Source organism: Onychomys torridus, chromosome 9 (assembly GCF_903995425.1).
Source record: "Onychomys torridus chromosome 9, mOncTor1.1, whole genome shotgun sequence".
Taxonomy (NCBI): domain Eukaryota; kingdom Metazoa; phylum Chordata; class Mammalia; order Rodentia; family Cricetidae; genus Onychomys; species Onychomys torridus.
In genome coordinates this window covers 50,773,223-50,786,732 of record NC_050451.1, presented here as the reverse complement: position 1 = coordinate 50,786,732, position 13,510 = coordinate 50,773,223, and the positions used below count along the sequence as shown (strand labels likewise).

At 45.9% G+C, this 13,510-nt stretch overlaps 1 protein-coding gene across 2 annotated transcripts; it reads left to right on the top strand.

Annotated features, from left to right (window-relative positions):
- The first annotated feature begins 358 nt into the window (after positions 1–358).
- Dleu7 (deleted in lymphocytic leukemia 7) lies at positions 359–11,296 on the top strand. 2 transcript variants are annotated; one of them, XM_036199419.1, is made up of 3 exons: positions 359–1,129; positions 5,025–5,157; positions 10,416–10,473. In XM_036199419.1, exons 1-2 carry the CDS (start codon positions 707–709, stop codon positions 5,127–5,129), a joined length of 528 nt encoding a protein of 175 aa, XP_036055312.1. In that variant the 5' UTR covers positions 359–706; the 3' UTR covers positions 5,130–5,157; positions 10,416–10,473. The 2 variants fall into 2 exon arrangements, with proteins under 2 accessions (XP_036055312.1, XP_036055311.1); XM_036199418.1 differs by lacking the exon at positions 5,025–5,157 and having other exon boundaries at positions 390–1,129; positions 10,416–11,296.
- Positions 11,297–13,510: the final 2,214 nt, after the last annotated feature.

The window sequence follows — 13,510 nt, the reverse complement described above, 5'->3', positions numbered from 1 at the left end:
TCATGCTCCCTAAGAGGATTGACCTTTGACCTTGCTTCCTGAGTCCTTCCTCACAACTCTTCCTCCACGCCTTGTCTGCATCTAGGGTGTCAGTACCAGCGGGGAACCGAGCCATAAGGGCTGAACTCTAAGATACATTGTCCACATATTTCTTTTTTGGGGGGTCTGCAAGGCCTGAAGGGCTAGTTCAAGGAGTTTCTGAAATGCCCCCAGGGAAGGGAGGGGAATCCAACAGTCTTCTTTGTGAGTTTGGCGGGAGTTCTGGCCACTTTGGCTCCCGGTGGTACCCCACTGCCCGGGCCTCCCTTGCCTTAAGCGGTCCTAGGCTGGCCTCCTTCAAGGAAAAAAGGGGCGGGGTATCTGGGGGATAGATACATCCGCACAAAGCAGCGCATTTCCCCACCAAAGCCCCGAGAGGCGGAAGAAGCAGAGCTCAGCATCTGGCCGATGTTCAAGCGCTCACCGAGCAGGCTTCAGGCAGCTTTGGGTCATTTTGAGCCCATTCTGCCTGGAACTGAATGCCGGGGCAAGCTCGGGTCACCACCTGCGGGCCGGGGGCGGGGCGGGCCACACACGCTGAGGGACGTGGAGGCCGGGGGGAGAGCTAGGAGTTAGAAAAAAAAAATGTGACCCTGGGACCCCAAACACCGCTAGGCTCCCTCTCCTGCGCTCCACCTGCTCGTCAGCGCCCAGCTGCCAGCCGGCCATGGCCAGCCCTGCGCCCTTAGTGGCTTCCATCAGCCACCAAATGGTGGCTCTGCAGACCCTGCAGCTGCTACAGCAGGAGTGGGGCTGGGGCGATGGTCCTAGCGCCCCGGGAAGCCCGCGCGGTCAGGACCACGTGCCCGTCGCCCAAGCTCGTCGCTCAGGCCAGATGCGGACCCGGCGGGGGCTGGGGCGCGGGGGAGCGGGGGCGCGGAGCTCCCCCGAAGCAGGCGGGCTGCGAGGCGCAGAGGGGGGCGCGGAGCTGCTGCCCTTCCCCCGGGACCGCGGGCCCTGCACCCTGGCGCGGATGGCGATGCGCAGCGCTCTGGCCCGCGTGGTGGACTCGACCTCGGAGCTGGTCAGCGTAGAGCAGACTCTGCTTGGGCCTCTCCAGCAAGAGCGGCCCTTCCCCATCCACCTGAAGGTGAGTCTGTCATGCCTTCCTTCCCCCTGGCCTGCAGTGGCTGGATGGAGTGAATGGGGCCACAGGGGTCCAAGCAGGGTGTGGTCAACCTGCTGTGGGCGGGGGAAGAGGGTAAAAGGAGATAAGCACTGGGGACTGGCATGTGGGACAGAGAGCTTGAGAACCAACCACCTGGGATGTGCCTCACTAGACCTGGACCAGGACGAGTGTGTGTGTGTGTGTGTGTGTGTGTGTGTGTGTGTGTGTGTGTGTGTGTAGGGGTTAGGGTGCAGGATGAGGAGGAGAAGCCTTGTCAAGACCTACCTGTCACACAAATAATTTTTCTACTCCTCTTCCAATCCTATAACCGTAAGTACACTTTAAGTCCCTAGCTGCATATATTATGACGTTTATTTAAAGTTCCTTCACAATCGCGAATCACAATTATTTTGCATAAATCCAGTTCCTCACAGAGTGCAGAGACCCGACAGAGAACCTAAATCCTCATGAAGTGGGCTGAGGGCAGGTGGTCCCAGATGTTGACAGGCTTGCTAATAGTAACAGGGACTCCTGCTGAGTCAGCTGACATGTATGGGGGGCGTGGGTAGAACTGGGAAGAGAGCTGAGGTAAGCTGGGTTCTAGGATTTTGGGGTTACCTTTTACTAACCTACCTGGCCTTACTGTTAACTACCCTAATTGTGTTGGTTAGATTTTATTGACTTGACACAAGCTGGGGTCATCAGAGAAGAGGGAAATTCAATAGAGAAAATGATGCCTCCATCATATTGACTGTAGGCAAGTCTGTGGGGGCGGTTTCTGAACTAATGATCGATGTGAGAGGGGAGGGAAGGGGAGAGCCAGAACCCACTGGACAGTACCACCCTTGGGCAGCTGCTCCTAGGCAGTATAAGAAGGCTAGCTGAACAAGCTAGTAACCGTGGTTCCTCCATGGACTCTGCTTCAGTTCCTGCCTAAAGTTCCTGCCCTGACTCCTTCACTAATGACTATAAACTGTAAGCTGAAATAAATCCTTTCCTTCTCAGGTCACTTTCGGTCACTGTGTTTATCACAGCAATAGAAAGCAAACTTGACATTGTCTTAAGGTCACAACTTTTTTGGGACCTGCTGGCTCTCAAGTTGTGGCCAGGAGCATCATCTTGTCCAACCACTTGGGAGTCCAGAGGAGATGCGGTGTTGAGGAGAGCTTGGTGCATTCCTTAAGAGTTGATGCTGTTCTTACTCTACACGCCAAAGTTTGGAAAAACATGCACTGTATTACGTTGCATCATAGGCTGTAAAAATTCAAATCGGGGTTGGGGATTTAGCTCAGTGGTAGAGTGCTTGCCTAGCAAGCACAAGGCCCTGGGTTCAACCTCAGCTCTGGAAAAAAAATTCAAATCAAACATCACCAAGCACTGTCTGATGCAGGGGTGTCTCGCTCTCTCTTCTTCCCCCCCCCCAGAAAAAATTTAATTTCTGCCAATGTATGACTTACCATTGGCTGTGAATTATATACTAATATCATTGAGTTTAAGTTATAAAAGAATGTGTATCTCAGAACTGATGAAATTTCAAGTGCTGTGCAACATTAAAACACGTTAGAAATACATGTGTGTATTAGTTGCTTTGGGGTCACTATGACCAAAAGCCTGATGGAAATAACTTAAAGGAATAGAAGTTTAGTTTGGCCTAGGCTTCACCTCTTTTCCTCTTGGATGGCACTGGGAAGTGAACCCAAGACCCAAATCATGCCAGGCAATAACTTACCCAGTGACAGATTTATTTTTGACTTACAGTTGCAAAGATATTTTGGTGCGTCCTCTGGGGGAAGGAATGGAGGAACAGCTTCTTGATGGTTGGACCTCATGGGGACTTGTAAACAAGGAAGGGGATGGGTAGGTGAGGGCTAGGAATGGTCTTTAGTCTTCCAAACTACCTTTAGCCTACCTCCACCACATAGGCCCCACTCTCTAAAAGCTGTACAGCCCTAACCTAAGTAGAGTCATTCACCGGAGAACACTCAAAACAGGAGCCCGGGTTGTTTTTCATATTAAAGCCATAGCAGTGTTTTGTGGAATATTAGTTTAAGATGTGTTACTTTTGATTATGCTGTGGAATATTTGTTTAATGATGCAAAGATGTGTTGCGTTCTGTTCTTTCATGTTGCATTTGTTTGACTCTGTACAGCTGTGTCTAAAACACCTGTGTTTGCCTGTCTAAAACACCTGATTGGTCTATGAAAGAGCTGAATGGCCCATAGCAAGGCAGGAGTGTGAAATAGGTGGGGCTGCTAGGGAGAAAGAATAAATAGGAAAAAAATCTAAGGAAGAGAGAGAAGAGGAGGAACGAGAAAAGGAGGAGAGGAGGACACCAGGGGCCAGCCACCCAGCCATGCAGCCAGCCAGGAAGTAAGAAGGAAAGAAAGAGATAGAATAAAGAAAGGTAAAAAGCCCAGAGATAGTTAAAAAGAAACGGGATAATTTAAGTTGGAAAAGCTGGCTAGAAGCAAGCCAAGCTGAGGCCGGGCATTCATAAGTAAGAAATCAGTTTCCAAGTATTTATCTGGGAGCTGGGTGGAGGGCCCTTAAAAGCTTAAGTAAAATACAACTACAGCAGTGTGATGTCAGACATGCAGGATGCAGACAGACTGGCAGCTAGAGATGCTGAACGATCTGTTTTGCCAAAGGTAATCTATGAAGGCTGCTTGGGGGAAGCAACTTCTTCTTCTCTTTATAAAAAATGACTGCTTTCCACATGGGGCATAGGGGCTGTGTGATTCAAACCACAAGCATTGATGTAGCTGTGGCTGCAAGGAGTTCAATTTGGAAGAAGGGCAAAAGTGATTCTGAACACTTAGGGCCGGGCAGGGGAAAGGCCTGCATGGCATTCTATAGCCATAGAAAACACTGGACAGATCAGTCACAGATGGGGAGTTGCAGTGTGAGTCAGGTCAGTGGCAATGTTCTGAGGCTGCCAAGAACCCTAGTGCCCCTGGCACTGAGGTTGTGGTATTCAGTACAGTGGCCACCCATCCTTGGTAATCCTTCAGACATTTCTGGGTGACGTAAGGTCCTACGCATACTCTACCCCTTTCCAGGTGTCTTTATCAAGACCTTACTCCTCTTCTGGGCAAACTGAGGCCAATGGACCAAAATATCTTCCTTTCCCTCTGAACTATTTCATTTGTGTGTGTGTGTGTGTGTGTGTGTGTGTGTGTGTGTGTGTGTGTGTGATGTATGTGGTGTGTGTATGTGTGGTGTATATGGTATGTGTGGGTGGTATGTGGTGTATGGTGTGTGGTGTCTATGTTCATGCTGTGTACGTACATGTGCATGTGGAGACCACCGATCAATGTCAGGTATCTTCCTCGGTTTCTCTCCACCTTTTTTTGAGACAGGGCCTCTCACTAAACCTGAAGCTCACTGGTTTGGCCAGATAGGCTGACTAGTGAGCCCCAGGGACCTCCTGATCCCTGCTTCCTCGGCCCTGGAGTCAGAAGGGTGTTACTACTCACCTAGTGTTTTGTCTGTTTGGTTTTAACGTGGGTGCTGAGGATCTGAACTCTGGTTCTCATGCTTACCCAGAAAGCACTATGCTGACTGAGCCATCTCTGCAGTTCTTTGCCTTTTTTTTCTTTCTTTCTTTCTTTCTTTCTTTCTTTCTTTCTTTCTTTCTTTCTTTCTTTCTTTTTAAAGATTTAATTATTTATTTATTATGTATACAGTGTTCTGCCTTCAGGCCAGAAGAGGGCACCAGATCTCCTTACAGACGGTTGTGAGCCACCATGTGGTTGCTGGGAATTGAACTTAGGACCTCTGGAAGAACAGTCAGTGCTCTTAACCACTGAGCCATCTCTCCAGCTCCCGCTCCCACCTTTCTTATTGTCTCAGACAAATCAATGTTTCCCTCCTGTAGGTTCTTCCTTGTCCCATTGAAGTGAATCCTTCACTTGTCCCTATTCATGCTTTCTACAGAGAAGAGTACTCAGCCCCATGGAATACACTCTGTATTTTCCTATAGATACATTATGAGTTTATCTATAAATTGGGTAAGTAAGAGATTAACTACAACAACAGTAAACTAGAACAGTTAATAACTATGTACAGTGATAAGTCACATGAACACTCCCCATCTCTAATCTCATTGCATTAACCCCTGTGATGGCCTGGGACAATGCAATGCCTGTGTGTGGTGAGCTGAATGACAGAGGCCTTATGACCTAGCATTAGGCACCTACAGAAGGGCCTCTTGAAAACAGGCTCTGTCAATATAGTAACAGCGTTGGCTAAAAGGCTAATATACAACTTGGAACCTGGGCAGAGGGCTGATTAATATCCTGGGCAAGGTGCAAAGGGCCATTGCAAGAGCAAACCACACTTCGACACTGCTGAAGAGATAAAAGTTCATGGTTGTCAGTAGCCATAGCTAAGAGACTGCTTGTTACCTGAGACAGAATTGTGCTTTTGTGGTCCACCAGCTAGTTTATTTACAGTTTTACAAGAGTTTATAGTGGAAATGACATGAAAGCTTTCTGAAATGAAACTTTGTGGAAAGAGGCCAGAAGGTTCTGAGACAGCTCTGCTTGGCTACTGGGCAGGAACTTACACGGGGTTTGATCTCCATGAGCACACCTGAGTCATTTGGACTCTTCACAAAAGTGTTTTTCACTGGACTTTCCTGCTGTAAATGGTGCCATACCCAAAGCTAGAGCATGAGGAGGCTTCATTACGACCCACCACAAGTCAAAATGCTGAATTTCCTGTAGACGATGGACTCTTTATGGTGATTGGTACACACCCAGGTTCTGCACTGCGTATTTCATTGATGCACAGTTACAAATTTATGTGAGCATGGCCTTGTGACCTTGAGTTGACGAGCAGGTGAGGTTGGGGAAGTTCCCAGTTGTTCCCAGTCTTCCTCTCTGGCAGGAAACACCATCTCATTCCACTGATCTATGTGCTGAATGTGGAAGAATTCTAATGGGTCTGGGGCCATATTTGTTGTTAGCACTGCCCTGGGTTGCAGAGGAGGAGCTGGTGTGCTGGCTAGGCAGATGTTTAAGGACAAGGTATTGTCCCAAAAAACCTAGGAGAGGTTTCTTTTCTTCTTAAATGCAACATGGCATAGATGGGGTAAAAGGTGATGGCACTGGGGTGGGAACAGGCTCAGTCCTCCCAGACGGATGCCAGGAGGCATGTCTCCTCCAGGGTATATGATTTCTTTATCCTTGGTGCTATGTCTCTGAAGATCAATAGTACTATTTCCTTTTCCTGCTTCTGCCTCTGCCTCCATGTTTATCTCTGTCTCTGAGGCACAGCCCGCTCACCATTGTCTTTGCCTTCCTGTCTGCCTCACTTCCTGTCCTTCCTGCTCTCTGTAGATACTGTTAGGAAGGGATGTAGGGGAAACAGGAAGAAAGAGGCTTGTGAGGTCATTGGAACTCTCGCTTGGGCTGTGACCATCTTGAAGAGAATGAACTTCATTCTGACATCAGTAGATTGCCAACCAAAGTTATGCAGATCTCTAAGTGACTTTGGAGGTGACATGGCAGGTAAAAACATCACCTGAGGGCCTTGCAGTGATGGATCAGTGGTAAAGGGCTTACCCTGCACATTGAGGCTCTTACCTTCAGCCCATGTAAAAAATGGTAGTGTGTGCCTGCAGTTCCATACTGGGAGGCAGAAACAGGAGCATCCCTGAAGTTTGCCAGCCGGCTAGTCTAGCTGAATCAATGACCTCCAGCATCAGTAAGAAACTTTGTCTCAAAAAAGAATGGGGTGGGGCTGGAGCAATGGCTCAGAGGTTAAGAGCACTGGCTGCTCTTCCAGAGGACTTGAGTTCAATTCCCAGCACCCACAGGGCAGCTCACAACCATCTATCACTCCCGTTTCAGGGTATCTGACAACCTCTTCTGGCCCACAGGCATGTACACAGACATATATGCAAACAAAACATCCATACACATAAAATATAAATATATATTTTTAGAGGTGGAGGGGTAGGGAGATAGCCTAGTCAGGAAAGTGCTGCACAGGTATGGGTTACACCTGAGTTCAGATCTCCAGAACCCAAGGAAAAGCCAGGCAGCTTGGCATGTGCCTAATGCTTGGCTGAGTAGAGACAGGCGATGCCTGAAATCCATTGACCTGCCAGTCTAGCCAAACTGATGAGTTCAGGTTCACTGAGACCCCAAAACAGAGGTGGAGAAGAACTGAAGAAAGACATCTGATGTCAACCTCTGGCCTCCATGTATTCGTGAATGCAGATCCACGTGTACACATACACAATAACAAACAAACACTGTACACACAACACCCATAACACACACACATAGTGATTGACATCCATCTCTATCCTTCTACACATTTGCACACCCACATGAACATGTACTCACATCCACTTATAGGTTGTTTAAGCATTAAACATTACCTGCATTTAAGAGCCTGTGACATCATATTGCACTTATGGATTTATTGTCCATCAATGCTGCTTTCAGAAAGCAAGCCCAGAACCTGGCTCCTGCTGACAGACGCCTCCTGTCTTTAAGCCTTCAGTTCTGAGGGGAGTGTTTATTTTCAGTAAGATCCTGAAAAGGGCTTAACTCCTCCTTTTTGTGGGCATTACAGGAGCAAAGAACTTGAAGTTATACTTCTTTTCAGGTTTTAAAAAATACTGTTCAAACATACCAGAAATATGCTTTATTAATAAACACAATATATGGTGCAAGAAGGCCCTAGGGCAGTGGTGTTCCTAAGAGACTTCCTTCATACTGAATAAGAGCTCAGAGCTGAGGAAGAAAGAATGCCCCTGGGCAGGCCACTGATTAGCAGGGTTGGCTGTGCACAGCATAGACAGTTCTCTATGCCAGCTATTACTAATTATATTTTACAGGTGAGAAAATGCATTTTCCATAGATAAAATGGATTGTCTGAAGGTGACCTATCAAAGGGCAGAACCGGAGTGTTGATGGTGACTGCTTTGCTCTTGGGAGAATGAGCTCTGTCTGCTCGGAGGGAGGCCCGTCCTGATGCCCATGAAGGCCTGATGGCCATGCTGAGTGACATATTCACGGGCGCTGAGAATTAGTATGTTATCTTTGGAATCTCTGGAAAAGGCTACTGTTTTACCTTTTACAGGACAGAGTTCTGATAATAATAATAATAATAATAAGACTAGTAATAATAATAATAAAAACAGTTGTTTTTAAAAAGAGTGTTAGACTGGAGAGTTGGCTTAGTGGGTAGAAACCTTTGGCATGCTAGCCTTACGATCGGAGTTTAATCCCCCAAACCTGTGATGGGAGGAGAGAATGGACTACCAAAAGCTGCTCTCCCCACACCTACACATGCACTCTGTCATGTGTACATCAGTGTGTGCACAGACACACATATACACATCATAATACACTTACAATAACGATAAATCAATGAAACTGTAATCTTCTTAAAGTAGTTTCATTGTGTGAGCATGGGTTTCTCTAGTGTGTCTGAATGAATTTTTGACAGGAATGCATGGGGCATGCAGTAGAAAGAACTCACGCAGCTTTGTAGGGACCCTGGACTGGGCATTGATTGTAAGTGTGTAAAAGTCTGTTCTTCAAGAGGATTCAATGTCTGCAATTTCCCCATGGACTTCCGCCATGTCCCATGTGGCTTGGGCCCAGGAACCATGGTTAAGAGCAGTGACAGAAAAACAAAAATTACACAGATACATGTAGAGTTGAAGCTGCTGGTTGCCTTCTTCTGCCTCAACCTGGAAGCTCAGCATGTTTATTAGGTACAGCACAGAGGGAGGAGTTAGCTAGTCCCATCTCTGTAGGCAAGCAGTCTCAGGCTATACATATCTGGAGGAAGAAGTTGCAGTTGATAGTCTTTGTACACACTGACCAACAGTCCATAAACACCCATATATACGGACCCCAGAGGAGAGCTTTGCTACCCATCTTGAGATTGGTCCTTGTGGGTAATGGCTTTGCCAATTGTCCCTTGAGTCCAAGGCCTTGAGAGTTCTCCACAGGCTATGTCCATGTCAAAACACGCACTTCACTGCAGAGCTTATCAGCTTTCATTGCATGTTTGGATAGATGATTACATGCCCATTCTCCTCACTGCATTATCAGCTCTTTAGAGACAGGGAAACAAGTCTCCTTGATTTTATCCAGTGTAGCCAAGTCACATAGCTTGATGCACATTTAAAATAAATTTGCTACTTTATTAGCTGAGTTAAACAGGGCTAGATTGGTACCCCACTAGATTAATTAAGACATGGGAGGAGAATCTCAATGCACTTGAAAAGGTCAGTGGTGCCTTCAATTTGGGCCACGGTAGCCATCGACACATTTCCTAGGTAGAGTCTGAATTACAGAATGCTTCAGGGGCTCCCCAAACTGTTTTCAGTTGCTCGGGTATGTGGTTTTAATTCTGGCAAAGTGCTCAAAATGCTGTAGGATATTGCCTCATTTTGGGAGTGTCTTGGACTTCCTGTATAATAGTCACAGGAGAATATGGTTTGTTGTGGAATGGAAGGCACTGAGAGGGAGATCATGGCCAGTATTGATCTTGTGTGTTTCTACTGAAAGCCACAAAACGTTTAATGAGCCTTAACCTCCTGTCTTGGGATCCAGTCTTCCCCAGCAGGAGCAGCGTTACGTTGATTGAGGACAATGATTGGTGTACTTAGAGTTGGCATTCAGCCCTTCCAGAAAGAAAGAGAAAATATCACCTGTTTTATTCTCCCCCCTCCCTCCCCCTCCCTGGCGTAGGAGTCCCATGGAAAGTTGATTCCCAGTCATTTGTTTTCATTGACTGTAACTGTATTTTTGAAAGGGTTAAAAGAAAAGACTATACTAGGCTAATAAAAATAGAGACCTTGCAGAGTACACCAGAACTCTGAAGTTTGCCCAGGCCCTTGGGAACCAGCTGGAAACCTCTATGATTTCCCCTAAAGATGCCCATTTTTGCTTTGGAGACATCCTCATTAGTACTTTGTACTACAGGCTACAAAATGTTTCCAAGTAACCCTGGTCAAAGAGAGCTTCTCTCTTCCAGTTCAGTAGCCATGGGGCCAGTGGCATTTGTGATCACCTGTCCCTGACCTGTCACTAGGCTGGGTGTGGTCATTTTGTCATTCCTGATCATTTCTGATCTCATGGACCTGGAGGTGGGATTGGGTCAGCTTTGGTCAATCCACTTTCCTATAGCTAAGGATGGAAAGAGTGGTTCTTTGAGAGAAATCTGGAAATCAGGCAAGGGAAGCACAACCAATGTCCCACCATCGCTCTGACTTCCTGTTTGCTGCTCATTGCAGGACAGCGTTGAGTTTAGAAACATCTGCAGTCACCTGGCTCTGCAGATTGAAGGGCAGCAGGTGGACAGAGACTTGAATGCTGCCCACCAGTGTCTGAAGACCATTGTCAAGAGGTTGATCCAGTCACTTGCTAATCTCCCATCGGATGCCCACGTGGTGGCCTGTGCTTCCTTGAGACAGATCTTACAGAATCTCCCAGATGTATGAGTGTGAGAGACAGCCAGACTGCAGCTGGCCCTGCTGAGAGAACCGGATCCTTCGCCTTCCTAAACAACTAGCAGGGATGGCTGTTCATGTTCCCAAAGGGACTTGATAGTTCATGTCTACATCTGCCCGAAAAGCGCCTGGAGCCTTCAGCATTATAGCATGCGAGTGCACATATTTTTAAAGTTGTAGTGTATATTTTTTAAGTATGTTAACTTACTGCTGATTTTATGGCTGAGATATATTTCTCTTTGTGGAGCTAATTGGATTGTATATATGTATATATTTATTAACCACATTAGGCACTGGTTTTGACTGAATGATATTTGAATATATATTTGTATTATTGTGGGCTGTCAGGCTTAATACAGACTTGTATAGTAGAAGGACCATGGCTCTTCACATTATTTTGAGTGAATGTGACATTTGGGAACTGACACACTCTGTTTGTTGGGCACTTCATTATACACAGGGACAGTGCTCTTTACTCATAGGTGTCAGTCCTTGTGAGCCCAGCCTTGTCATTTGTAATTTACCACTGTGCAGGAAGAGCTGCTTCTAAACCTTGTATCATTATGTACTGATCTGTACATTTAAAATGAAGAACTGAACTGTGGGGTGCCAAGCTTATACGATATGTAAATACAAGTACATACTATTAAACTATCATGGTGGAACCATCTGGCTTCTCTTACTGTTTCTAAATGTTCTAGTTGACATGGCAAAGTGCTGTGAAGAGAAGGAGGGAGTGGGCACTCTAGCAATTCTCCTCACACAATCCAACATTTGGATCTGCAAAGAGAGTGTGGTTTCATTATTATTTTTGGTAACAATTATCTACACATGCTTTCTATTGTTCAGTGATGACTATACCTGAGCTTAAAAGGGCCTTTCTGTGCCATAGAGTCTGTTGTAGAAGCAGCACCAGGTTAGGAGGGAAGAAGATGTGTATATAAGTGGCCTGCTTTTGAAATAACTGTTAACTGGGTCTGAGTGGTGAGGTGTATCTGTCTAAAATAAGTGTTAGTAAGAAGCAAAGCCTCTTTTATTGAATATATTTTTTCATACAATATATTCTCATCACTGTTTCCCCTCCTTCATCTCCTTCCAGATAAAACATAAAATCATAAACTGTAATATACACGCAAAAGACCAATAAGATGAAAAAAAAAACAAACAAAAAACGCCCAAAAAAAGTAGTATGAGGCAAAAAATCTCCAAAAATACCATTGAATTTGTTTTGTGTGGCCGTCTACTGCTGGACACAGGGCTTGCCATTAAATGTGGTTTATATCAGTGAGACTCAATGGGAGAAAGTCAAATTTCCCTTTGTAAGAGACTGTCAATTGAAGATAGCTTCTTGGTTAGAGATGTGATCTTCTGTCTACTTTCCTCTCTCAGTGTTGGGACCCCATCTAACTTGGACCTGTGTAGAAACTACTTTTGCTGCCACAGTCTCTGGGAGCTCCTATGTGGTCAGTCCTGTTGTGTCTGGAAGACACTGTTTCCTTCAAGTTATCCATTCCCTCTAGTTCTTAAAACCTTTCCCCCCTCCTCTTCCATATATTTCCCCAAGCCCTGAGTGGAGAGGTTTGATGAAGAGATGCTATTTAGGACCGAGTGTTCCAAAGTCTCTCACTCTCTGCACATTGTGTTGTGTGTCTCTCTTTTAGTTCCCTTCTACTATAGGAGGAGGCTTCTCTGATGATGGCTGAACTAGATACTGATCTACAGGTATAGCAAAATGTTATTAAGAGTCATTTTATTGCTACATTCCTTCAGTGGAACAGTAGTATTTGGTTTTCTTTTAGGTTCCTGGCCTGTCTAGTCTCAGGTTCTTAGCCATCCAAGCAGTAACAAGCATGGGTTTCGACCATGGAAAGGGTCTTAAATCAAACCGGATAGTGGTTGCTTATATAACATTTTTTTTTTGTACCACTATTGCACCAGCCCACTATGCAGTTAGGTCATCATTACAGATTGCAGGATTTTCAGCTGGGTTGGTGTTTACCTTTCTCCTTTGGTATTGTGCAGAGTACCTTCCAATACCATGAACATTAGTCCTTTCCGTATATGCCCAGGAGTGTGTGCTGGCTAGTTTTATGTCAGATTGATTATAGGATATTTTCTTAATTAGTGATTGATGGGTATCCTAGTTAGGGTTACTATTGCTGTGATGAAACCTCCTGACTAAAGCAACTTGAGGAGGAAAAGGTTTATTTGGTTTATACTTCCAAATCACTATACATTATCCAGGGAAGTCAGGTCAGGAACTCAAGCAGGGCAGGAACCTCGAGGCAGGAGGAGATGCAGAGGCTATGGAGGGGTGCTGCTTACTGGCTTGCTCTCATGGATTGTTCAGCCTGCTTTCTTATAGAGCCCAGGACCACAGCCCAGGTGGAATTGTTCTCTAGGCAACTTGGAAAGAAAGCCAAACAAACCCTTAATTCCCCAAGTTGCTTTGGTCATGATGTTTCATCACAGCAATAGAAACCATAAGACAAAAGTTGGTACCAGGATTGTGGGGTATTGCTGTGACAGACCAGGATTGTTGGATATTACTGTGACAGACCAGGGTTGTGGGGTATTGCTGTGATAGACCAGAATTGGGGTATTGCTGTGACAGACCAGGGTTGTGGGGGTATAGCTGTGACAGACCATGATGGTTTGGGAAGGTTGTGGAAAGACTTTGGAATCTTTGGGATAGAAAAGTCACTGAATGTTGAGAATTTACTGGGCTGCAGGAGGATAGATGAAGGTTGAAAGCAGTGCAAATGATGGAAACCTGGCTTGTGAAATTTTAGAGGGAAGCAAAGACTCTCCTAGGCCTTTTGTGTGAAGAATTTGTGGTGTCTGGTCAGCTGAAGCTGAAGAATCAGCTGTGATTGACC

Bases quoted from the DNA above. Each gene is read 5' to 3' on its own strand.
- Dleu7 (XM_036199418.1), top strand. From the start codon at position 707: ATGGCCAGCCCTGCGCCCTTAGTGGCTTCCATCAGCCACCAAATGGTG. The intron at 1,130-10,415 runs GTGAGTCTGTCA...TGCTCATTGCAG, and splicing joins CCTTCCCCATCCACCTGAAG to GACAGCGTTGAGTTTAGAAA.